Source organism: Seriola lalandi, unplaced genomic scaffold, assembly GCF_002814215.2.
Source record: "Seriola lalandi dorsalis isolate HSWRI2012SDOR001 ecotype SW California unplaced genomic scaffold, Sedor1 jcf7180002054579, whole genome shotgun sequence".
Classification (NCBI taxonomy): domain Eukaryota; kingdom Metazoa; phylum Chordata; class Actinopteri; order Carangiformes; family Carangidae; genus Seriola; species Seriola lalandi.
The window spans coordinates 299180-327062 of NW_019525132.1; the positions used below are offsets into that span (position 1 = coordinate 299180).

The 27883-nt window shown below is 40.4% G+C and overlaps 1 protein-coding gene across 3 annotated transcripts; it reads left to right on the forward strand.

The window, feature by feature from the left end:
* The first annotated feature begins 11 nt into the window (after positions 1 to 11).
* On the forward strand, positions 12 to 27862 carry LOC111663648 (ninjurin-2-like). Of its 3 annotated transcripts, none has more exons than XM_023417921.1 (5): positions 12 to 284; positions 23469 to 23605; positions 23919 to 23998; positions 24272 to 24435; positions 25965 to 26053. In XM_023417921.1, exons 1-4 carry the CDS (start codon positions 189 to 191, stop codon positions 24424 to 24426), a joined length of 468 nt encoding a protein of 155 aa, XP_023273689.1. In that variant the 5' UTR covers positions 12 to 188; the 3' UTR covers positions 24427 to 24435; positions 25965 to 26053. The 3 variants fall into 3 exon arrangements, with proteins under 3 accessions (XP_023273689.1, XP_023273685.1, XP_023273687.1); XM_023417917.1 differs by lacking the exon at positions 24272 to 24435 and adding an exon at positions 24794 to 24992 and having other exon boundaries at positions 25965 to 26008; XM_023417919.2 differs by lacking the exon at positions 24272 to 24435 and having other exon boundaries at positions 14 to 284; positions 25965 to 27862.
* The last annotated feature ends 21 nt before the right edge of the window (positions 27863 to 27883 follow it).

Here is a 27883-nt window from a genome sequence, read left to right on the forward strand (position 1 = left end):
CATTTGTTTGTCCCTCTGCTGTCCTCCCTGGCCTTGCCTGGTGCTTGGTGCCTGGCATCCAGGGTAATTTCCTTTCATACCGACCACTGCCATCCATGCATTAGCATTTTCTGTGCAGTAAGGGCAACACTTGGTGCACGATTGTGTTTGTGTGCTTGCTTGGTTGCTTGCTCGCTACAGGCCTTATTATGCAGGGACTGGGGAAGACAGAGCGAGGGGAGCAGGGCCGAGACATCGACCTGACATCGCTGAGATCCACCATGCCAGCCAGCGGCCCTCTGCAGGTTAGTGCACCCAAAAGGACAGAGAAAACTGTGTGAAAAAGAGGGGGGAGAGAGAGAGACAGAGTCAGGTAAGGCCAGAAACAGGAAGATAGTAAAAGAAAAAAAAACAAAGAAGAGAAGAAAAGTGTGAATAGTGAAGTTGGACTATACTGCAGATACATCTGTCTTCCTGTTCAGCAGTGGCCTCTCCCACCTGTCTCTCTTCCTTTCTGCTTCCCCCTCTTTCTCAGACCCTATTCCCGTCACTCTTTCGTCTTCTTTTCTCTCGGACTGGGTTGATCTGTGACTCTGAATTGCAGCTCCTGTCTTAGATTTGCCACAGAGCTGTGGTATGTCCTGCCTATGTGAGAGCTGAGGATCAGAGGCTCTCTGGGTTAGGCTGAGTGTCTGTACACTATTCTGAGACCAAGATATGATCGCAACATCCATCAAATATCAATTAGGGCCTGGGTGAAAAGCTAATAAACTCCTCTAATGTAGTTTCAGGTCAACAGAACAGGTACTCACTAATGCCAAGAAAAGGGGGTCAAGGTAGGGCCAGTGACCTGATATATTGTGTTTGAGAAGAGGCTTTTCTAAATAGCCATTTTTCTTTCTTCATTTATAAGGGTTTTTTTTTTTAATTTTTAAAAGAATTGAATTATTTTGAGTTGAGTTTTGGTCGACATTGTTCAAAGCAGTTTTGCACTTGTTTCTTTATTCAAATAATCTTCTGACTCATCATTCACTGCAGTTCTGGGTACGCAGAGAGGCCCCCCTAACACCACTGACCTCCCACATACACACACATACACCCTCCCTGGTGTCTGTTGCGATTCATCTTATGTATCAGTGTCAGGGCCAGCAGTGTTCCTGCCCATCAACCAGCAGGGCTATCAGTTACTGGTATATTTAGCTTCACAGTCTCCAGTGAACAAAGTGCTATTACTCAAGACAAGCTGTGTGTGTCTATGTGTGTGTGTGTGTGTGTGTACGTGTGTGTGTGTGTGTGTGTGTGTGTGTGTGTGTGTGTGTGTGTGTGTGAGAGAGAGAGAGAGATAGTCAGTGTGTATGGCTGTGAGACAGTGACAGATAAGGGGGAAAAGGTACACTCAGTGGAGCATCAACAAAATATACATAATCACGGTACTTTAAATGTGTTATAATACAGTATTTTACTTTCAAACATTCAAAAATGTTAATTAATTACAGCATGTGAAGAAATAACAGTTTTGACATTATATCAAAGTCGCTGATGTATTGTCTTGCAGTGATATCTACTAAAGTTAGCATGCTAACCAGCTAGCCCCGACCTGTTGACCTCTAGTTATACCACTTTGTACCTCAAGAGGCCAAAATATAACAATCAGTGATAAAGAAAAGAACGGATGGAAATAGAAGTAAAACAAGAGTTAGCATTGGTGTTGGTCTCCAGAAGGAGTGAAATTTGAAGCTGAACACAGCTGTTAGCGTTCACTCTGGCCACGTAGCGATAGGAAATACTTACTCCTCTAAATTGTTGTGGGTTTTTTGTGATTTTTTTCCGTGTGAAGTATTTCCACATTCACACCTTTGTGCATTAAGACAATTGCTAATTCATTGCACATTGGTCAGCCACGCAAAGACGGTAAATATGCTTTGTTGCACCCTCTTTCTAATAAGTGCTACATTGAAATCCCACACAGATCTGCCAGAATTAGGCAAACTTTCAGTGAAAACCGTCTTTATTTTTCCTGCTCAATAAATGAAGGTCATCTTTCAGTGCAGTTGTGAATTTTATCCAGGGCTGCTTCTAAAAATCTTATGTAAGCAGGATGTCAGTTTTAGTCGAAGGTTATGAATTTATGAAGCAGCAAAAATATGGTTGTTTACCTGCCTGCCAGCCAACTCCAAATTTACCAGTCATGAATGCTGGCTCTGTTCATTTGTTTACACTCAACCCAACCAAACGCACACACACACACACACACACACACACACACACACACACACACAGTCACAGAATACAGTGTACAGCATATCTGTAATAGGAATAATAAAATGTCACAGAAATGAATCTGTTAATCACCCTAAGTGTTTGCAATGTACCCTGTTAAGTGCAAACTGTGATAACTGTAACCACAGCCAGCTGTTACAACAGCTGAAGCAGAGGCCTGATGTACATTTTAGCAGAATCAAAGCGACTACTTGATTGTAAATTATGATAAGGACCACCACAACTGCTGGCACAGCCTGATGCCTTGCACCCTCCAGCACAGATAAGCTGAGGACCTATAGCGCTGACAGCTGCTAGCTATGGCAGTAATGAGCATATCATGTGGCTCACAATGTAAATGTTTATATCCAAAGATGCCAAATCCTCGCCACAACTATTAATTTCAACCCTGGCTGCCTCATCACGTGTCGACAGATGTGTGGAGAGAACTGTGTGATCGTTAGAAAAGTGGAAATGAGAGTATGTATGTGCATGTGTGTCTGTTTTTAAGTAGCCCAAACACGTGTTTAAGAAATCGCTCTCTCAGCAGGCTACACATCCAATGTCAACCCCAGCTCAGGCTTGTAGTATCACTACATTATGTATCTCATATGTCTTTGCCATGTTGTTTTAACAACTGCACTTACAGTTAAGATGCAACAGATGCAGTTGTGTATTATGTGTTGCAGTAAGAGCCAGAGACAAGGTGAAAAGATTTATGAAATGGATATTCTCCTTTAGAATTTCAACTATATACTATGTGGTTTTGCTTCCTCTAAACCCTCATTGCACATTAATCACTCGTTATTTACAGCCACTGTTGATACATGTGGCTCTTTCACATATTTGTATGGTACGGTTTCCTATACTTACCACAGCCTGTCTTTCTTTGACCTTGATGGCTTCACATGAGATTGCTTCTTGCTATTCTATTCCTACTTTGATAGGTTGACAAAAACCTTTTCACCACAGGAGCTGTTCTGGAGCTATCAATTGTATCACATGCTCTTTCTGAGCAGCTGGAGTTGACCGGTTGCCTCGTGGTGAATGATTTTGTTTATAGTCACAAGTCAAGAACGAACCCTCAGTCTCATCCTTTAAGCCAAAGTGGACCAACATTTCTTAATGTGCTCAGGAAAAAAAAGAAACTTGAACATCTGTATTTGTATGACAACTGGGCAAACTTCATCTGCTGAGGAAGATCAAGTCATATGATCAGAAGCTTCAGAATGGAGTTTACTATGTGCTGATAACTGCTGAGCAAGAATGAATCTTAAGTTTCAACCGTTCTGGTGTTTCGGACTGAAAATTTCAATGTTCCAAAAACACCTGGACATCTTTGGTGGTTTGTGATGAATGACACTGAGTTGTTGGTGTCATTTCCATTTAATCCTTAACATCTACCTACTATTGTTATTTTACTCAGTGCACCTTGATTTTTTTATTCTCAGTAAATCATTTTTTGTCTAGAAGAGATTTTAGTGATAACATTAACTTGACCTGAACAGTTTGAACTTACCCTTTTAGTCCTATTGGGATATGAGCTGTCTTTACATAATCTGGTGTCAGAAAAAACCCTTGTATGTCAAGCGGTCACAGGACTTTACATACTGTTTGATGCATTTGAATTTCTGCTTGATTTTGAATGAGTTTCACAATTTCTGAGTTTGTGACATTTTCTCAACATCCAAACATAAAACACTCTACGTAGTTTCAAATCAGGTCCAAAGGGAGGCATGTAATTTTCTGAAATTGGATTTATGAGGTTTTCATGCAGCATCTGTTTGAAGCTGCCATGATGAATCTATTTCTATGGTGTGAAGGCTTTACACCTCTAAGTCATTCTCTATGTATAGAGCACAGCAACAGGGCGTGGAGCGCTGACTCAGAATTAGTAGGAATCACACAGCCTCTCCAAGCATGGCAGTCATGTCTCAAAGACAGAGAATGACCACATTCACAGAAGAGAATGGATACTTAACTTAGCAGCTTAATCATACTTTACAAACATTTGTCTATGGACCATCGTCTGGTGTAAGTTGTCACCATTTAACATACTTTCCAACCTATAGAGGTCAGTGCTGTAGGTGATATTCTGTATTTCTTTTTATGTTAACAAATTCCATAAAAAGACTAAAACTAACAGCGCATTAGTCTCTCAATACTTTCCAACATTCCCGGGTTGTCTGTGGCACTCTGTCCCAAGCCCAACCATTCTCACTGAAGAGATGAATCTTTAAAAACAGATCACAAATATTTAATTAAATCTAAAAACGTCTGAGAGCCGTGGCTTTTGGCAAATGTTACACAAACAGGAGTAAAGAGTGGGACTACTTTCAGCTGCAGGTTTAGTGTGCTAGTAATTTATGACAGCACGACAGTTGTGAGAGCTTCTCAAAATAAACTACAGTGCCCATGTTTGTGGTAGTGATGGAACATCACATCACCCAATGATGTGGCTCACTGGTTAAATATGAAGGTCTAAGTCACAGAGGAATATATAGCAGGCTTTGAATGCACAGACAATCAGCCGGCTCAGTTTATTGTTGGCTTTGGGCTTTACACCGGGTATGTTGACAATAATAATAAAGAATACAAAATATCACCTTTATAACCTTTAACAAATACAGATGATACGATGCAGCTTTTCTCCGCACGTTTATGGGAATATTCTTGAAACCCGGCTTGGGTGCTGGAGTAAAGTGAAGTGTGAGAATGGGTTTGTTATTGAGTCTCTGAGCATGTTCCTTCACCCAGAACCAACCCTTGGTGCATCCAAACAGAACACAAAGTGAATTTGGCATCGTGAAAAGACCGAGATGATTTTGCTTCAGTTTGAATCACAAATATTTCACCTTGCACAAATAACTAGAAGGAGAGAATATTATTTAATCTGGTCTCAGAGGAGCTTGAGCAGGGTTTTTTTTTTTGTCATTGTTTTTTACAATATTGGATGAAACTTTCCATGTGCATGAGGACTTCTAATCTGACTGACACATGACTGCGCAGAAATACAGCATTCTGTTCTTAGTGGCGGGGCGCGAAGCACAAAACCAAAGTTGAAATCACAGCAACCCTTCAAGCATGACAATTATATTTCAAAGACATGCAAAGTCATTTCTTGCATGTGAACAAGCCTGAACTGGCTGTGAAGCGACTTTGGCAGATGCCAGAAGGGCAGGGCCACTTCAGGGCAAGTCTCACGTCACTCACAGTAAATATACCAACAATGAAAACAGTCATACTAATGCAAAATAATACTGTAGGTCTCCATGTGTCATAACAAAAGGCGATAACTGTATTTAACTGTATTACCAGGTGTTCTTCCTATGTTCACCAGAAAAGTTTTTCTTTGTGTGGTGCTGTGTGTCCCTCCTTGGCCACCATCCTTCTCGACTCTTTCCCAGTTATCTCACCTCCTAGAATACATTGTGTGTTTGTGTGTGTGTGTGTGTGTGTGTGTGTGTGTGTGTGTGTGTGTGTGTGTGTGTGTGTGTGTGTAACCCCTTCTTGGCCCCTTCATGGCAAATGCCACATTCTGAGTGTGGGTGTGAAGTGTGAAGTACGATTCCGGGAACATTCATCCGAGACCCAACTGAGCCTCATCTTTAAATGTCTGTTGTTATGTAATAGGTGTGCATGTGTTTTTTAGGCGTGTGTGTGTGCGTGCGTGTGTGTGTCAATATCAGCCTTGATATGTTCTGACAGAAACAGAATATATGCTATTCCGATCTACAAAGTTAACTAGAAAGGTCTTTAGTGTAATGAGGGATTGGTGTGTGACAACATCGTGAATGAGAATGGTGCAATCAAAGTGTTTACAAAGGGTTTTGGTTTCACTCACCTGGAAGGGTCCGTTGCTCAAGGGTATCTCAGTGGTGGGAGTGAGGAATGAGCAGGAGGCAAATGCTACCCTTTCATTTCGCAGAGTTATCCTCCTGGTCCGAGAATCTATCCCTTGACCTTTGTGCTCGCAAGCCAGCTTGTGCCAAGTGTGAACGGCACCTGTGTGAGGTCATGTCCACACTCACACAGATAAATATCAAAACAGGGACGGCGTTTTTCATCTACATCTATTCGCGTTGGAATGGACAATCGTAAAAAATCGTAAAAATTCTTACATGTTTTCTACTTCAGCCGCCCTTCTTTGCCTCTGATCGGCAGGTACGTGCACAGGCACCGCTACACCACTGTGGGAAGGTGAATAAACCCCAAACTTATAAGAAAATATGATATTTTTTTATAAGAAAATATGATATTTTTGTACCTGCCGATCAGAGGCAAAGAAGGGCGGCTGAAGTAGAAAACATGTAAGAATTTTTACGATTTTTTACGATTGTCCATTCCAACGCGAATAGATGTAGATGAAAAACGCCGTCCCTGTTTTGATATTTATCTGTGTGAGTGTGGACATGACCTCACACAGGTGCCGTTCACACTGTAAGTTATCCATGAGGACACAGTGTCTTTCCTGATTTTGAACTTAATACACATTTTTTTTTCTCTCCCATTTTTTAGTTTAATTTTACACGCTTCCTCCAGTTCAGTTTCTCTTTCTTCCTCATCCATTCTTTTTCATCCTCTTCTTTTTTTCTTGATTACTCTGCTCCTCTTTCCAATTTTTCTCGGTTCCTTTTTCTTCCTCTGTCCGGGGGGGAGTGTGTGTGTGTGTATGTGTGTGTGTTTTCTTTTCATTTCTGGGGGGAAATGGCAGCTGACTCAGTTCGAATGTGAAGCAGCTTTACGGGACCTGGTGCTTAATTCACTGCCATGTGCGTGTGTGTGCAGAAACGTGAAAAGACTTTTAGAAGGTATGTGTGCAAAAATAAAAAGCCAAGATGAGTGATACCAGACGAAACTTTAGATCCTACCAGATATAAACAATTAGATTATCACACACACACTCGCACACAGGCCAGTCTCTCTGTCTCCTGCTCTGTCTCTTTCACAAACCCACAATTATATTGTCACAGAGTGAAACACAGCAGATATAAAGGGCACGTATTCTCATCGCAGACACGCAAGTCTTCTGCTTTACATCTACTTGAGTAGGATTTAAAACCTTTACTCCTATGTCTTTCAACCAGTGAAAGACCCGTTCTGGACTCTGCTTGATTATATTTCTTAAGGATGTTGTTTGTCATACTGACTAAGTGAACATCCGTAAAACTTCGAGCTGGTTATTACACATAAGATAAATCACTAGCTGCAGATTTAGGCCAAGAGCGTTGTGTCACACTTTTGTTGCTCATCCACTTGTTCCAGTCGTATTTGCCAAGAAAGAACAGGAAACCCCCTTTCTAGTGCTCAGGCTCCCCTGCTGGGACACTATAACTCACAACACTATAACACAACCACATGCGCGCACACACACATTCAGATGCACATAAATCACAAATGCACACCAGACTTATAAATCCAAGTTCACTGAATGTGAATATTTTAAGGCTTTTCACAGTTTCCATGTAACTCTGTATACACACCCTTCTCATAAAAAAAAAAAAAAAAATATGTAGCTGTTTAATGTTTTTTCTAAGAATTCATCAGGATTGATTTATTTTCAGAGAATTGTGTCTTGCTTATCAACTGCACATTTAATTCAGCCACATTTAAGTGCAGTGGCTTGAGGTCTGTAACCCACAGAGGTGCTGCATGTGGACTGTGCTTGGATCGTAGCCAAACACATATGGAGGCACAGCCACACACACGTATGGAAAAGCACACGCATAAAAATAGACATAAACATGCACAAAGTCTTAAAGGTATACAACGCTTTAGAGGACGCGTGCGGTAGGGGATTTGAGATCAACCCTCTCATCTTTCTCCTGGAAGATTCCTGCTCCTTTAAGAGAGACATCAAGAGTGTGAAATGATAGGAAACACAGAAAGAGACGGGATGGGAGGGGGGAGGGGGTTAACTTTAACTTGGTGTGTAGAAATAAAATTTTAAAAAAGTAACTGGAATACACACACACACACATACACACTAATACACACACACACACACACACACAGAATCTGACCTCTTGTGTTTGTTGATAAAAACGTGTTGCTATGCAGCAGGCTGAGGACCAGTATGGAAGATTTGTGTATGAGTGTGTTTATGTTAATCGAGGGGTGATCTAAAGGTAAATACAGACCTCTCTCTTCATCACTGTTTCCCCTTCCCACCAGCACGAGTGTTAGGTCATCGGATAAGACTAAGTGTGTGTGTGAGTGTGTGTGTGTGTGTGTGGGACAGAACCCAGACCTGGACATTTCTGGTCAATCTTGTATGTTGGTTTATGAGCGTGTGTGTGTGTAAACTGTCCAGCTGACATATGCACAGTATATGTTTGTGAATATGTAAATATGTGGCTTGTATGGCTGCCAGCAAAGTGTGTGTGGATGTGCGTCATTGCGTGTGTGTGCCTGCACGCCTGTAGAAGTGATAGAAAAGAATACAGTAGTCCCAATGAGATGATCAAGAGTGTTGTCAGTGTAATTCTTGGCTTCAGTAACGTAACAATATAAACAACATAAAATACTTTCCAGATTGTATCTTTACTGTTTGGTCTACTCTCACAGCGCTCGTCAACCTCATTCCCAGCACATACAGAAGCTGTAGAGAAAAAATAAACTAAAAGGCCGCTGTGCGCTACCAGCGCAGCACCAAACAGCAACTAAACAACAAACACAGTGGAGTATTTTGCAACTAAAGAGCCAGATATTTCCCTGAGGAGTTGGTGGAGACCAAAACCAAGCTTAAACAACAGTGAATATTTGGATTTATAAACTCGACTCCAAATGATTGCTAATGTCGTTGCGTATATGCTGGATGTGTAAATAAGCAACTGTTTTTAGCCACAGCAACTTCAAAGATGGACTTATATGTCAGTTGTGTATGTGATTTCTTTATTCCATATTTATTTAATACAGTGAACAAGCATCACAGCAGTTCCATGCATTTAGGGATAAAGATCCATGATAGATTATTCTTTCATAGGATCAAAAGTGAGGTCAGAATGTGAAAAACTACAAATAATCATCAGGTAATTATGTCAAAAAGGCAACTTTTCCTTAAAAAAATCACAAAGTTAGTATTGTGGTCCTCTAATTGGATAATTTATTTATTGTTTTATTGTTCACATACAGTACATGGGAAGGGTAGTTTATACACTAATGGGTTAAGAATATGAAATAAGCAACCGTGTGCATGGAAGTTTGCTTATTTTTTTCTTTTATCCAGTTCAGGACATTTATAAAATTACTGAATAACATTTTCTGAAATGTTTAGACATATATGCAACATTCTTCTCTGAGCCTACAAAAATGATTTATGTTACACGTATGTTTCAATTTTACACAAATCGTGTGAGTTTAGACATAATGGTACCACTTCAAGCTTTGCGCACAAACATACAATCACTGCATTTGAGTTAATGCAACAGAATGAGGTGGCTCTCTGAGGTCATGTGTGATTGGAAGTGTGTTTAAAGGAAGAAAAAAAAAGTGGAATTAGAGCTGGAGGGATTGTGGGAAAGAAGGAGTGTGGGAGGTGGGTGAGGTTCTGTCTTACCTCATCCAGTCTCCATCGCTGATGTCCCCTGGTGCCCGTGGTGCTCATGGGACTATTGTTGGTTTCAATACAATGAGATCACGCCTAACATGAAACAATGGCACTCTGTTATTAATTGTCCTCTGTGTAAAACCATGAAGCCACCAGGTCTTAAGGGAATACACTCTGTTTCCAGTAGTGCTCAGTTAATGTGAAAATCACAGCATATTCACACCCACATTTTGCATATTTTATACCACGATTTGGAAAAGTGTTGAATGGTTTTACCTCAGTACCATACATGTTTGTGTTTTTAGGTAAAGGGCAGTGAGAAAGCTTCTGGTGTGATTGCTTTGGAGAGCAAATTGGATGGCAAAACAATCTTTGACTGTAAACTACTTAAACAAATACGTAGCTGTTTGTTGTGTTTTAAAACTTCCTTCACGAACGGAAACATGAAATGTTTCCCAGCATTTTTCACTCAGTCTACATCAGCTTGCTCTGTGCAAACATTCATCATATTTACCAGTCTCCCAGGACCTAAATTCATGCCCTGATTGAGCTTTTATAAACCTGTAGCACTGTGTGTGTGTGTGTGTGTGTGTGTGTGTGTGTGTGTGTGTGTGTGTGTGTGTGTGTGTGTGTGTGTCTGTGGCTGTTTTGCCCGTTTAAGAATATCCATCTACCCTTTGACCTCTTCAGTTAAAATAAACAGCCGTAACTCCTCTTGGACAAATGGTCCTTTACTTTCTCTCTTTCCTCTACTTTCAGAGCCACACACACACATACACTCTCACACATGCGCAGACACACACACATAGAAAGAAAATACCTGTAAATACTGTGCACAATACAGAGCAGTGTTTACAAATGTGGCAGTTAGTTTTCAAGATACTTTGTTATGGAACAAAGTGTCGGTCAATAGGAACAAAAACTGACCTGATGGCACTAAACAAAAGATCAGGGGACACTAAAATGAAAAGTAAGCATCCTTTCTTTGTAATAAATATGCATAGAACACAGTTCTTACACAGCTTTCGCTCACAAAGCTTAGCTGCTTCATCTTCAACAGTTTTTAAAATTCAGGTTCAGTGATAATTTAATGTTTTGACTTGTAATGGAAAGCAGTCTATAATGTCTGCACTGGATGGACAGATGGATGGACAGATGGATGGACAGATGTACATACTGCATTATCAACACTGCAATCAGAGCAACATGTAATTTATGATATACAGTATATAACCACATCTTTTTTACTCTTATATGATGGTTATTACTCTATTGACCCTCTGGTAGTAAATACAGTGATTAAAACTGAAAGTCATTTGATTTCAACTGACGAAAAGCATTAACTGTATATATGCACGTGAAAGCAACAAGCAGATGTGGAACTAAATGTTGAGAGGTTCGTTTCAGTGGAAAACTCCCATCATGGTGATTAAACTCTTTCATTTGCAGCGGTGATAGTACGTCACAGCCTTGTGGTTATCTGAAACCGAGGCAGCTTTGATCAGAGACGCCTTAGATCCATCCTGATCATTCCCACATTGCCACAGTGATACAAAGTCCTTGGTAACCAGGGAGCTAGGTCGTGGTTTTCCCCTGTACTTCTGTGTCTTACAGCTAACATGTACAGTTGTATAAAATTGTTGTATAAAATCTGTAGAGGAAGAATATCATCATGACTTGTATTACTATACTAAATCAACATCCCTGTCTGTCTACGTATTGTATTCACTGAAAAGGATTGCACAATCTCTCTTTCTATCTTTCTATCTTTCGCTCTCTCTCTCACACACACACACACACACACACACACACACACACACACACACACACACACACACACACACCACTCCAGGCACGTTCCTATGTTTGTCTTTGACATATCTACCTACATCTTGTTATACATGACTTGCTGTGCGTGTATCAAGCACACTCTGCCTGTTGACTCACTGACGACAATAAATAATAGAAGTTTTTCTACGACGCTGATGAGACAGGTGCATGACAACAAAGCGAAGTGTACAGGTTCTGGTGTATGTATACAGAGAGAGAAGGAGACCGTGACCTTGCTGCATGGTCGGTCATGTCTGACTGGTTGAGCAGGCATCCAGTCGCATATGAATGTTGTGTATCGTGCCTTATGCTACACCGATAGAACTTTTGGCTTCAGTAGATTTCCACTTGTCACATCTCGGGTAAATAACATGTTGGCAGGGATGGAGACTAAACCTGAAATCAAAGGGTTCCCAAGAAGTTGGGTTGGTTAGTTTCTATTATCCATTTGATAACAAAGACAATGCCATATATGTACGCAGGTTAGCTAACTCAGTAATGTAACAGATACAAATAATTTGAAACGTATTTTGACTTCTTTCAGTTTCAATTGACAATGTTGCATACATACTACTATGAAAGACAACTAGGTGACTAGATAGAGTGATTTTTAGAAATGGATCCTTTCTCAGGCTTTCTCAGTTTCAGACATCACACAAGTTGACACTGAATTTCTTTCACTCTGCAAACATGCCGTTTCTTCAGGGTGTTATCTGTTGTATTCTTCAGCAGAATTCACACACAGTTGAAAATTTGCTACACTCAGTGTTTTATTGCTTTTTTAAAATTTTTTTTCTCTTTTTTTTTCTCTGTTTCTACGTGTTCCTTCCAGTGTCTATATCTGTCTCTTCCTCTTTAAATGGCTCTCATTTGGGATGCAGTTTCAACACAAAACAGCAGCATTCGTGGAACTCGGGAAGCGGGAATGCCCACATACACACAAACACAGAGGAAGGAAGTGTGTGTTGTGGATGGTGATGAAGGCCCGAGCCATAAAAGCCAGGAAGTCGCTGGGAGGAATGTCCTGCAGTGTCACACATGGCCGAGGCCTGAAAGCTTGTACGCCTGAGGGAGGTTTAAACTCCAAACAGCTTCGGCTTATCTGGAGAAAGAGAGAAAGACACGACAAAGAGAACCCGCGTCACGCATCCATCACGGACGCTTCTACACCTGTTCACACCACACCTGAGCACAGCAGCGTGCACTGTACAGCAGTACTGTATACAGAGTGTGTACATATTGTATACTCACGACACACACACACACACACACACACACACACACACACACACTTTCTGCAGCAGTGTTCCCCTCCCACACTCCTCTTGTGTTATTTGTTTTGGATACAGACACTCCATTATTGTGGCAAACTGACATTTCAATTGAATGAATTATAATTACGCCAAACCACAAACTCTGTTGGGGCTGGTTGTGTAATCACGATGCTCGTGACTCTACTCTAAGGCTTAAGTGACTCATAGGATTGAGCCATTTAAGTTTGTTGCTGTTTTTAATGCTTTAATGATTTTTGTTCCCGTACTCACAGTATGCACACAGACTATGCGTATATTTATGCAAACACATGGTGGATTTTTGAAGAGATTTGTTGCGTTTCCTAATGGTTATTCTATATCCGGAGCGGTATGTGATTGAATGCATTAACTGTGGGATAAAACGGTGCTTTCCTCTCTATGCGTGTCATGCCACATGGCAAGTCATGGGCATTCAAATTTCCATCTGTTGGTGTTTTTGAAGCGAATGCCGCATGTATTTTTTTTAAGCTTGAAATGGAAATAGTTGGAAAGAGGGTGGAGACAGAGAGATGAGAGCTAATTATTTCCCACAAAATATCAAAATATGACAATCAACCACTCCGAGGCCGATTCTCCAATCACATCGCATCACAGAAAGACAGAACATACATCTATCTATGAGTACATTCAGACAACGTGTCTGTCCTTACATATGACATTATGACAGCATTTTACATCGTAGCGTGCAGAAAGTTTGAGGACCTTGAATAGATTTTTTTGTTTTTGCATATGATCCATGACACTACATACTTCCCTCTTCCTTCACTTTCTCTTCTTCCCTCTTCTGTTTTGTTTCCTCATGCTCACACAGCTCCTCTTCTCTTTCCCTCTCTCTCTGACGTTGGTTCTAAAATGAGTAATATGAATTGCATAGTCTTTTGTTACTGAATGATGCTTTGTTTAAATTTGGATCATGAAATACGACCCTATATTACAGTGAGATATGGTGTGTCAGGTGACCACTGTTGAGCAAACCAATATCCCACACCTTCTCTAGGGCGCATTGAATGTTACTTTTCCTTTAACTGTTAACTTGCACAACTTTAACCTTCCTGTCATGTACATTTCTATGATAGCATCACTCAATGGTCACGATGGTAGAACGCAGCACTGCAGCATTGTTGTTCAGACTACTGGAAAACGTCACTTAGAAGAATATTCCAAGCATTATTTTTTTTCGGCGAAATGTTTAACTCTCTCAAGGTCTAAACGTTGTTTCATGGAGCTTTTCAATCTGAAATGAGCCGTGTGCTGCAGCAGTGGGGTGGCACACGGTGTTCAGAGGCAACATTCCTTCAAATGGAAACCAACTACCAGCAAACATCCGCTCCCCTGAAGGGTCCTTGAGCACCCCACTGTTGACCTGTGACCTCCCGAAAGATGCTGGCAAGCAATTTACCAGCTTGATGAGAACATTGTGACATTATTATCAGATCTCATTGATTGCATGATTTGCATAAGTTTCCAACGCTCTGGGCCACAGAGTGAATACATCCATTTTATGACAGGTTAAACATCGCAGACAAAAACAAGGAATTCCAGCTATTGCTGCCATCCTCTTCCTAACAAAGAGTCTTTGACATCAGTGCGTCCACTCTCCAAACATGCCCTCCCTCTAATAAAAGCTTCAAGCCAACGCTCAACAATGATGTATATTTTTACTACTCTACAAATCATGCTCGAGGGGACCGAGGTCTTTTTACATGCCATTGTGTAAAGTACTTGTGTATTTCCTCTAGTAATTGCAGGATGGTGCGTGTGTGTGTGTGTGTGTGTGTGTGGGCATGCATCTTTGCTGCATCACTGTGAGGAAATAAGGTGATCATTATCATCTCTGTGCAGGAAAGTGGCAATCAGACCCTGAAAACAATACCAAAGAAGTTGCATCAGCTTGACATAATACATGGACAGGCCATTTCACTGCTACTCTTTTTTTTTTAAATAAACATTTATTGCATTTCTGTTCATCCTTAAAGAGGAATCGTCCCTCCTCTGTTGCTCTTCCTGAGTTTTCTTCACATTAAATTGTGGAGGGTTTTGAATTAGAGCTATATAAATTAGAAGTTTTTCATGCATGATTTATTTAGAAAAACCTGTGTGAGCAATTCTGTGAAGATAAGAAAATGCAGAATGATTGAATGAGAGAGCGACCTTTAATGTAGACGCCGATGCCACTACCGCACAGACTCTTTTTTTTTGTGTGTGTAAAGTGCAGCACTGTAGCTGTGGCATGACTGCACACGTGTGTTTGTTGGGAGATTATTACATTTGCACACAGCTATGAAATTCAAGCATGAAGAAAAGCTGCAGAGCAAAGTTGTACTGTGCATTGAAATAATTAGTGTAAATCTTCTGTCATTACAATCTCTCTCCTTGACACTAGTCGGACTGAGCTGTATGTTCAAGAGATTTAAATTTGCTGTGAAGTGGTGAGGAAACTCTGGCTGTACATACTTATCATACCTGCTTGTCATCGCCAAACTTAACTGAAGTCACCTCCTCAGAGAAAGCCCTTTAGAAACCTCTCTGTTTACGTGTGTGTTTGCGATGTTGCCATGAGAGCATGTAGTGTGTTTAAGAACACATTGGCACACACACACACTACTTGCAACACAGATATTTGTACACACATACATCTGGCAAACATTTCTTCAAGGGTATTTAGTATTCCAAATGATTCTGTAACAGTACGCAACATACGTCAAGCTCTTATGCAACAGACTCTTGTTGCATGGCTGACGTCAGAGGGCAACCAGGTGTTTATGGACTCTTCTTCACAGACACACACACACACACATACACACACACACACACACACACTGAACTACTGACCTACACCTCTAGACCTGTAGCTATTGTTGTCATCTGCCTCATGCCTCTATACCACATTCATCCTGCATTGATGCTATATATAATGGTATTAATGTTGAGGATGTCATACTTTGTACATCCACCCAGCTGTTCACTGAGGTTATAACAAACCAGAATTATCCTTCAATACTTGAGTACGGGAAACCAGTGATAAAGTAAAAGTCATAGCTTTTCTTTTGTCTGAGCATCAGTGTGGCAGCAGAGCAATAAGACCTTTTTAATAGTATGTTTGTAAACCCCTGTCAGTTAGAAATCCGACTTTGTTAGGTTTCCGTAGGGAGGGTGCCCCTGCAGGGCTGGAGGGGCCAGCTGGCTGAGTCATTGATATGGGAAACTCTGTTACACCATGTGATTATGGTCAGGAATGCAGAGAGCCAACTGATATTAGATCACTGCCACTCTTTCTCTCTTTCTACTCCCAGATGGCAGATGGAAGACCAAATGCATGCGCGCGCACACACACACGCACACACACACACACTCCTGTGGTCAAATGTAGCAGTTAGGTTAGAGTGCTGTGGAGTCCTCTGTATGCTTTCTTGTGTTACATAGACACATGCTGTGCGCACCTTTACCTTTACATACTGCATACGTATGTGTTCTGTTCAATCACAACTCAAAGTCTTCTCACTATTTTCTGTGCTAGTGGGTGTCGCTGTGGCTCTGTGTGTGGGTCTGTGTGTGGGCGAGACCATTGGGGTTGAGAGATCAGAGGTCAAAGGTGTGGGTTGTTGATTTTCCCAGTATTCTATCTCTTACACACACACACACACACACACACACACACACACACACACACACACACACACACACACTCATAATGTCATTGATTGATTTTTTTCCCCCCAATTATTTGTTACAGTCATACATTTGACCCAAACCTGCTTTATCACATTAAAAACACACACACATTTATACTTTTATACTTGTGAGGACCCTTGTTGACATAACGTATTCCCTTACATGTAACCTCAAGGTCTAAAACTTTAACTGAGCCTCACAAAGTGTGCACACAAAAATAGATCTCTGCATACATCCTGCCAAGCAATTAGCACGGCGTCCATCCTGCTGTGTAACAGCTCGTCTTTGATCACCACAGAGGAAGGAGAGGTTGAGAGGATCAGCAGATAAGCAGATGAACAACAGAAACACAAAACAGAAAATAGTGAAGCAGTTAAAGATGAGAATCAGAATCAATTGAATGCAGACATTAAATGATTTTATCGTGCACATCCAGTTTAAATTGCAATATCAACATGACATCAATAATAATAATAATAAAAATACTATCTGGATTTTTTTAAGTACATCCTTCGAGGAATATTTTGGCAGTAGAGTAGAGAATATAATTTTAACTAAGCCAACATTATTTTTTGATTAAAAAAACCTGGTGTTGAAAGTATTATAATCATTATATTTAATTAGATTTCAATGCATGAAACTGTCATTAGTGGACTCAAGAAGAAAGACATGATTAAATGTAAATAGAGGAGAAAACAGCAAGAAGGAAAGCATCCAAAAGGAGGAAGAGGATTTATCCGGAGTGTTAAAATGACATGTGTGTTCACTCAGGCGTGGCATAAAGGACACAGTGTGGAACAGGTTTGTGGGGGAGAGTTGCAATAAAGTAACAGTCTGATGATTGTGTTTCCAACTGTACTGTAAAGGAGAACATTATCCCCATTGGATTTTAATACATAAAAACAACACACACACTAGCACACACACATGCCACATTGTTTTCTCATGCCAGTTTTACTAATTACAGGCCAGTCAGTAGGATGATAGTCGGCCATGGGGCAAAGGTCAAGAGTCAGTTGCTCTTAAGTTGTGAACCTAATGCATGTGTGTGAGTGAGAAAGGGGGTCAGAAATAGTGTGTGTGTGTGTGTGTGTGTGTGTGTGTGTGTGTGTGTGTGTGTGTGTGTGTGTGTGTGTGTGTAGATAACAGCCTCTTCCGTGTTTTTCAATGTCAAAGTTCACCTAATAAGTTTCATGGCTCTAGTTCAGTTTGTGTGTGTGGTTGTGTGCATTTGTTGAATTTTGTGCTCCGTTTGTTTGTTTCCAAACATAATGAGTCTATTCACTGACATGCCCACCATCCCCAGCCATCATCAGCACACATATACAGACAAACAAATAACCTGAAACGCAGCATTTCACATGCTGAATGTGTCCCCCAACACAAACAAACAGAAATATGTCAAGAGGTGATGTTTGAAGGCGCTCAGTGGTTAACTGAATCCTTGCTGTTTTCAGCTTTGAAAGTGGAAAAAAAATTTCCACTGTTCAGCCTGAAATGTGCATTTTGAAAAAAGTTTTATACATCATGACATTATAAAATTGACATGGCGAACTTAGCAAGCAGTTGCTGATTCACACATTCAGATACAGAGCGACGTTAGCATTCATTTGCTATGACTGAGAAGCTTCACATGAAAAATGTTCTCTTAGTTTTAAGCAAAAACTGAGGCATGTTTACAGCCATAATCATTCGAGGAAGTCGTAACTGTAGACAGTGTTCTGCTGCCAGAAAGCCAGCAAGAGAAAACACAATTCATCTCTTTGTCGCTGCCTCTCTTCCTCCATTCATGCTGACTCTTCTTTGTGTCACTAACTGTTTCTCCTCATCTGCTTTTCTACTTTCTACCTACTCCCTCACACTCTATGGATAACACATAAAAACCAAACAGAAAGATGATGCCTTCAGGCAGAGAGAGCCGTGGAAAAATGCAGGAGAAAAAAAACAACAAAAATAGGCAAATATGCAAGCACTGAGAGAAATAGACAGACGATGGAGAGACAGACAGTTCAAATAAGATACTGCAAGAAAACCAGAGCTCCACTCCTGGTTGGGCTTCCCCTCCCATTGGTTATTATAGGGGCCAATAGGAGTCCAGGGGAGGAGCACTTCCTGTGAGATCGAGGGGGGCCTCCAATGTGGTCTAGTGTGTGTGTGTGTGTGTGTGTGCATGTGTGTGTGTATGCGTGTGTGTGTGTGTGTGCAGTCAGAAGTGTAAACATACAGTTATGCAAGCATAAATTGGTATATATTGTTGGCACAAATGTGCCTTGTATGTGTCTAAACAGGTACACACTAAGTTTGTGTTTTGTGTGTGTGTGTGTGTGTGTGTGTGTGTGTGTGTGTGTGTGTGTGTGTGTGTGTGCATGCATGCATGTATGTGTACATTATGTGATGTGGCCTTGTGCCCACAGCTGTGGATGAGTGAATTTCAGGAATTGGGGTTTTACAAGGCTTCTGGATCTCCACCGAGAATTTACTATATAAATACCATAGATCCACAAAAACCAGGAGGAAAAAAGATACCCTCTGTGTAGAGAAGTGCATTTTACTTACTCAGCTCAGTAATAGCGATGGAAATGTCAGCCTGTTAGTCAGTCCACCACTTTGGTGCAGACTATCTCAACAGTTTTTAGATGAAATTTTATACAGATATTCATGATCCCCTGATTTTTCTCTCTTAGTTTTACCATGAGGTTGACATTTTTGGCTTTCAGCGAAATATCTCCACAAATATTGCCATGAAATGTTGTACAGACATTCATTTTACATTTTCCTTAAATTTTCATCTCATGCCATCATCGCTGCCATGGCTGTAGACTCTCAGTCAGTTTAAACTGCATGGCCAATGTGTACATGTTAAATACTGTACACGTATTAAACCGACATAGACTAGTGAAAAGTGTGTGATACTTGTAATATAACAACACATTAATGGCTTAAACCATAAAGTAGTTCCTGTTAAGTGATATGCATTTTTTTGATCACGTGTTTTTCAGTAGGGAGTCTGACACGATAAATGTTTTTCAAGCTGATGCGTGATGTTTGAATGATGAATATCATTGTCTCGATAGCAGGTCACATAATGTTCATTATTCACACCAAACCCATGATGCACAACTATACACATAAATTCTTTGCATGTGCTGTGTAGCTAAAATAATACCGGCTGTTTCCTCTTTTATTCTACATGGAAATTTCTGACCTAGTGCAGGTATTATTTCACCTTCCAGGAACACCTTAGCATACATTACTGCATTTGAGTGTGGAGACATACCAATAACAGCTGGATCATTTTTTTAAGAGATAAGGGATGAAAATACATTTGTATGGTAGTTGTATACACTATTGCTAAGTATCAGTCCACAGAAAGAAACTTGCAAAATGTTGGAGACCAATATCCTGTATTTTTTAAAATAAAAGGTAGTTTGTGAATGATTAGAAAAAAAGCATCTTTTTATTGATGCCTAAGAAAATGAGGAGGAACCATTTTCTCATCTGTGCTGTTGAGCCAAGTCGTCAGATGTTCATGATGGAGCTGCCCTGTGGCCGCCTGGTTGTAATTCACAGCTTCTGAGGGTAAATGTGTGTAACCCTGCTGACCTGTGACCACTTCTCCAGGCTGCAGCTGTAAATAAGGATCTGTGGTTCCTCTACCTGCCCGGTGAAACAAACGGTAAAAGAATAGTTTATCGGCATATGTGGATACATCAAAATAAGCTCAGATTAAGTGCAGTAAAAGCACAGTTGGTACATTTAGAGAGACATTACACTAAGTGAACACACATGGGCCGTAAAATTGTATGTAGGCCATTCCAATGTTTTGGTTGTGGTGTGTGTGTAGGTGTGTGTGTGTGTGTGTGTGTGTGTGTGTGTGTGTGTGTGTGTGTGTGTGTGTGTGTGTGTGTGTGTGTGTATGTTTTGGCGGCATGCCCAAGGCTGATGTTGATAAAGTGTGACCACATGAGTCCCCAAAGGATAAAAGATGGAAACGGGCCAGTATATATACATACTCTTTCTCTCACTCTCTCCCTGTGTCTCTATATCTGATGCTGCCTTCTTTTTTCTTCACCTCCCTCTCTGTCTTTCCTCCTCTTTTCACCCTCTTTCTCTTTTTTTCCCTAACCAGCTCTCTCTCTTTCTCTCACACACTCAGAAAAACAAGAGCCCGTGGTACATGTGTTCATAGTGTTTTGACGCTCTTGCAGTTCTGGGAATTGCTTCATACTTTCTTGGAGATTAACCCAGTCTGGATCAAACTGTACTCTTACATTCGCAGTATGGGGGATGAAATCAAGTTTTCCAGCACAAAATGATATCACATGTGTACTAGCTTGATGGCATCAGAACAGGTAACTTGTCACGGAAAGATGATTACTTAAATTTCAAATTACACCCTGTGATTGGTAAACTGCAAGGTGCACGTTATTCAAAAATACCGAAAATAAAAAAAACATACTTTTCCCCTCATGCAAAGGATCAGTTTGCTTTGGTTTTGGTTTGTGGCACCCAAAGAGTCCAAAAGTTACATTTGAAAATGTCAGCGTCGACATCTTATTCCAGAAACCATGGCCCAGTTATGATAAGCCACAGACCTCTTATGAACACTGTCAGTTAAAGCTATTTGTTACAAAACTGCACCTGCCAACTCGCTGTCTCCACGCAGAACGAGGTGTGCCAGTGCTCGCGGGTGAGAGGGAAGTGGATGTAAACACACTGACCGAGTTGCACTGGGTGTTTTGCGGTGCTATTGGTTATTGCCGCTGGTGAACTTCATAGGAATTGGAAAGAGTTAGCATTGCCAGACTGCAAGGAAGAAACCAAGGAACATGATCTCAGCCAGCAAGAACGCTGTGTTGACATCCACCACAGTGTCACAATGTGCATGTGTGCTCTGTCCACGAGTACTGAAGTGCAGAGATTGCAACTGAAAACGTAGCTACAAAGGGTTCAACATGCTTCAAATGTATGTTGTATGAAGCGCCTTGGCTTGACTTGCTGAAACGACTGATGCTGTTGTTCTTCTTTGGACAGTCTCTGTCAGAGAGATGCAGGGGGAGGGGTTGCTTAAGATGCAATTCAGTTCTTCAACTATATTTTACATTATTCTGATGGCTTAGGTTTTATTTGTAGATACTGTAAATAACACAAATGCGGTGAAAAATGGTGCAGTCTGTATCTCCTGTGCAGTATATATATGTGGTACCACCACTGGAGGGCACCAAAGGCATCAGGGTACAAAAGGTAAACTAATGTGCAAACAGGCTTTTCAGAAGTGATGAGCTTCTGCCAAAAAAGTTACTTCTTGAATTTTTTTTCCTTTTTTTTTTTTTTTTTGCGAGGTGACTGAAAATGGTAATTGCAAGTAGTGTGGAAAAATGGTAGTACCAACCATCACCATCATAATAACCATGTTCACTTCACACGTATGCATTGTGGCTGATCTGACACGCATAGTTCAGGCTGTTTTGGTGTAAAAATTCATTCATTCATTCACAGGTAGTTTTTAGGATGCTACTTCTTAAAGACTGTTTTTTATCAGAACAAAGCACTGCTTGTTATTGTTATAGTTTCAGGTTATTTAATTGCCCATACTGAGACACCAGAACATTTACAGTGTTAATGTTCTTTTTTTTTCTGGGGCAGCAAAGCACATTACAGCACAGTGAGGTCATGAAGTACAATGGGTCCCTAGAGTGCCCATGATTGACTTTCTATATGTCTTCCTTAAGCACGTCTGTTTCTGTGCAGCTGAAAGAAAAACAGACTGCACTGATTGAAACTGCACTGACACAGCCCGGAGTAAAATGATCCATTTGTGGACAGAAAACTTTAATCTATGGCTCAGTGTTAATAAATCCAATATGTGCATCTGCAGTCCACACACTGGAGCAGGACAGTAATTATATCTATAAATTTTAGTTCCTGACATGAGTTGTAAGAGTTTTAAGGTTTTATGTAATGATGTTTAATGTTTTCTCTGCACACGCATGCACACACACATACACACACACACACACACACACACACACACACACACATACACACACACACACACACACACACAAACAAGAAAAAAAACAGTCATATCTGCCATTGCTATTCACCTGCTTCTCTATCAAAATAGGAATATTTCAAAACACACACACATACACACATACACACAGTCAATATCTGAAACCCTCATGTGCAAGAAAGTGCAAATCTTTATCACTCTAAAAACAACTACTTCCAAATGAGCTGCAGTTTGTGCGCTCGTGACAAATGACCCACGAGAGAAAAAAATGGGAATTTTCTGTTTGCAAACAGCCAAAATTGGAGAAACACTTATCTCATTTTGGCTCGACTGGAATATTGCAGACACTAAATTTGGTGTGACGAGAAACCAGCTTTGTGTGGATGGAACTTGAAAGCAGGGGACCAGGGTTCATATACTACAGACGCCTTGAACAGCTATGGCTGTCCACTTTTTATTTCCCCAGTTCATAATTTCATTATCTTGATATGTCGTTATCTCAGGATAAAACCAACTAACAAAAGAGAAAAGAATCAGCTGATAATGTTGAAAGGTTTGGTTTGCTTCTACACATTTATGGTTAAATGTGCTTTTTGCTGTTTGCTAATACTTATAATTCTGATGTTGGCTATAGATGTGGTTGATTTTACCTTGAGAGAGGGGGGTGCTTTTATTTTATTACCTTTAACCGGGAGTTTATACAGCATTCTTTGTGTACTGATGTGGTTACTGTCCACAATGTGAAAATTCTCCTTGGCATCAACACTCACTGCATAAATGAACAGGGTAGGGAGGGTAGAAGCTTTACGGATCACTTGAGATCTGAAATCTCTCTCTTTCTCTTTCTCAGGGAGGTTCAGCCTCTAATCTGAACATGAACCTGTATGCCACCAAGAAGACAGCAGCTGAGGGCATGTTGGACATCGCTCTGTTCCTGGCTAACATCACACACATGAAGACGGTCATCGAACAGGGAGCTGGATACAGGTACAGTGTGTGTGTGTGTTTGTGAGAGAGAGAGGTCAGGAAATAGACAAAACTGTTAAATTTACTATCTAAAGAATATTTTTAATTGTTTGCAAAGCTCTACAGCAAAAGTACAAATAGCTTTTTTAAAAAGGAGAACATGAAAATGAATGAATATTCACCGAAACTGTTCTCTATGTAATTTTCAAATGATTTTGGTGAGTTTTTCAGTAAGTTTAATTAGTTTTCAACTGCCATTTGGCTTTTTAATAATCGCATTTACTGCTGCCTCAAATGACATTTCCTGAATGTAATTTTTCTTCTTTATCCTCAGGTACTACGTCGCTGTTCTGACGCTCATTTCCTTCTCCCTGGCTCTTCAGATAGTGGCTGGAATCCTGATCATCATCATCGGTGAGCATTACAAAATTAGCCTCCTTTGGTTCAGAAATCCATCCTCCATGTTTTTAACCAATCATATTAATACACTAATTCACTGACAAGGTGATTTGTTGTGAAAATACCACCAGTCAAAAAAACAGTCACTTTAGGTATAAAATCTCCAAGTCACCAAATATATTTCCTGTGCAACACAAAAACACAACTACAAAAAGATAATGCATTCATCTTTTGTGTAGTATCTCGTTATTGTTATTTTTGGTACGTGTGTGTACATGTGTGTTGCAGCCCGGCGAGACGTCAGCGAAGAGGTCAACCAGAAGCGCCTGGACAGCATGAACAACATCACAACCATCCTCGTCTTCCTCATCTTCGTAACCAACATCTTCATCTCTGTCTTTGGGATGGAGCGCACCGGCCTGTTTCCCAGGATGCATTTCTGACTCTCCGACGTAGGGAGTGATTTTAATATGTAAATCTTTTTGTAAAGTAGGGAAAGATTCTCACACACACGAGCACACTCACATACAAACAGCAGTGTGACTTATTGTTCTACTCACAGTACTAATCTGCTACAGTATTACTCTACTCTGATATCTTTGTTTGATTTAATTCAGTATGAATGGACTGGGCCAAGGACCAACTAGATGTGTGTGTGTGTGTCTCTGTATGTTTCTGTGTGTGTGCGTGTGTTCTTGTTGTCTCTGCGTGTAATGTGTAATGCATGTATGCATTATCCATGTGTTTGTGCGTGTGTGTGTGTGTGTGTGTGTGTGTGTGTGTGTGTGTGCTTGTGTGTGGTGTGTGTAGCTCGTTTTGAGCTCACCCTCCTCCCTTCTTGTCAGCGATGTTTAAACTTCCTGAACAATCTGATTACCGGCATCATCTTCCTCACCCTCATCATCAACATCATCAAAGCCGCCTTTGGCACACAGCGCAGCTGCTTGCTGCGATGGATGTTTCAGCGTTTCATTCTATGAGACACACTTAGCAGACAAATTCACACACTGTATGTGCATTTATAAACATAAAATCAGCATAAAAATAGCATGATTGATACCAGTAAAGTCTGTATAATAAATATGAAGCTGGAATAGCTTAGCTTAGCACAAAGACCAGAAATAAGGAGAAGCTATTAGCCTGCTCTGTCTATGGGTAACAAAATCTGCCTGCCAACAGCTCACTAATTTACAGAGATGAAGGTGAGTGTGCAGTTTTTGTGCTAAGTTAAGCTAACTGGCTTCTGATTTCCTGTCTAACCCTCAACAACAAAGCAAATGAGCATATTACTCCTTTAAGAAACATTGGCCACTAGATATTAGCTGCATGAGAAATCCACTTGTATTGAAGCACATGTGAAAACCTTCAACTTTTCTCTTTTTTCTTCAGCAATCACAGAGGCGTGACTTCTCCATTGCACTGCCCGAAGCTAATTTGCATCTGTTGGCATCCACTTATTTCCTTGCATTGACTTTATATGTGCAGCATCTAAAACTCGTTCAGTCAGAAAACACCTTTAATGAGGGCGTTTGCTTTTTGGCATCGCCTTCGATAAGTATAAGTTACAAAACAGATGCCATGTTTACAAGAACATTTTACAAGAGTCTACAGGATCTTTTCAGTGTATCTAAAGTCTGTGAATCTAAAATCAGCATTCAATTCTATTTGTTGAGGGAGGAGATTCAATTTCTCATGTTGAATTTATTTAATACGAATGAACCAGCAACTTTGTCACCATACATCCAGTCAAAATGTCACATAAATAACGCAGAGGCTGGAGGCCGTTTGTATGGGTGCATTGCTGTATGTTTGTTGGAATGGGGTATATTGTGAGTGTTTAATGTGTGTTTGTGCATGTGAGTATGTATGTATCAACTATATGTGTGTGTGTGTGTGTGTGTGTGTGTGTGTGTGCGTGTGTGTGGGTTGGTGTGTTTGAAATATGTGTGTTTGTGTGTGTATGTGTATGTGTGTGTCGCAGCCCGCAGGGACCTGAACGTGGTGTCCAATCAGAAACGACTCGACTACCTGAACAACCTCGCCACAGGCGTCATCTTCGTCACCACGGTGATTAACTTCTTCATCAGCTTCTTCGGATCCAAGAGGACTGGCTTCTTCCGCTGGCTGCTGGCTCGACTCCACTTCTGACACACACTTACACAAAACCCATATTTACTCACATATCAAACACATTTACACACACACATGCAGACACACACCCACACACTCTTTCCACAAGTATTTCATCTGTGCACTTGTTGATTCAATGTTGAAAATTAGCTTGTGCACTTGTAATTTGAACACAGCTGAGACACAAGTCACATATGTTCAAACATCACATCTTATTTATTATTCAGGTGTTGTTTAAATGCTGATTTCAGGCTGTAATTCAACTAAAATATCTTCACTTTAACCCACTGAACATCTATTCTATATGTATTATCTTATTTGCTGCAATAATATGCTTGAATTTTCATTTCTAAAATTGTGCATGTGCTCCGCTCCATTGTGTATGTTTCAAACTTGTGTTTCTACTTTATTTGGTGGTCAGTAATGGAAACATTGAGAAAACTTGATGTAAACATTAATGCCTTATGTTATTTATTCTCAAAACTTGTTTCACAAAGAATGATTTTTAAGATTCAATCTCAGACAGAAACCAGGGTAACAGAAATAAGAGACATACGTACACATTGTTCGTCAGAAAGCTGAATAAATGTAGTGATTAAACAAAAGCCTGTGCTTTGCTTATTGTGGTTTTTGTTGAGGATTGGTGGATTGGTGACTGTGACTGGTCAGCTGGAGTGAAAATAATGCAACATAAAACTAGTATGGACAAGAAGCGGATCTAATTTCAGAAGTTATATTGTGTGCTGTCATTGAATATAAGTTTAAAAGAGAGGAGTAAGTTGTCAGGGGAATTTGGTGCTTCCTAGTCATAACAGAAATCTCTCTTAGTGTGTCAGCACCAAGTGTGGTTTGAACCCTTTCTTTCTCTACTATGTATTTGTGTGTGTGCGTGTGCGTGTGCGTGTGCGTGTGCGTGTGCGTGTGCGTGTGCGTGTATGTGTGTGTCTCACAGGACGCCGGGACCTGAATAACTCCGCTCTCCAGAAACGACTGGACTACCTGAACAACGTAACGACCATCATAGTCTTCATCACCACAGTACTCAACTTCTTCATCAGTACTTTCGGCATGCAGCGCACTGGACACTTTCCATGGCTTATGATGCGTATTCACTGATCCACACAAACACACAGACACACACACACACACACACACACACACACACACACACACACACACACACACACACACCCTGCTGACTATTGCACATTTAGATTGAACTACAAATCACACTTACAATAGCTCATAACATGTATAGAAACATGCAGATGACATTGCCTTTATTTTTGGTCTTTTGATGTGTAACTTAACAATACTCACAGGTTTTTAACAGAGTTGTTGTATGTGTCTTACATTTAAATTCTATTTTTTGGGGAAAAAATTACTTCATAGCCTACTCAGCAAATGCTTTTCTTCACTGAGGACTGTTGGACTCTAACTCTGGCAGAGCAACACAAGCCTCAATTCTCTCTAAATGTTTGTCAAAGCACTGAAATAAAAATGTGTTAAAATGATTTTTTTTCTCATTGTTTTACACAGGCTATTTAAAGTACACATACAGTGCTTTAATTTGACTGAGACAGACAACTTCTGCTATGCTATATGCCCTTTTTGTTTTACCTTTTTCTTTTAGCTAATAGGGCCATCTAGTGAAGGAGGTCAGGATAACAAACACTTCCCTCAGCCTTACCTAATAACTGCTCACACCAGTAAACAGAAATCAACAAATAAAATAAAAAAAACCAAAAAGCATGAATTTTTGTCATCATT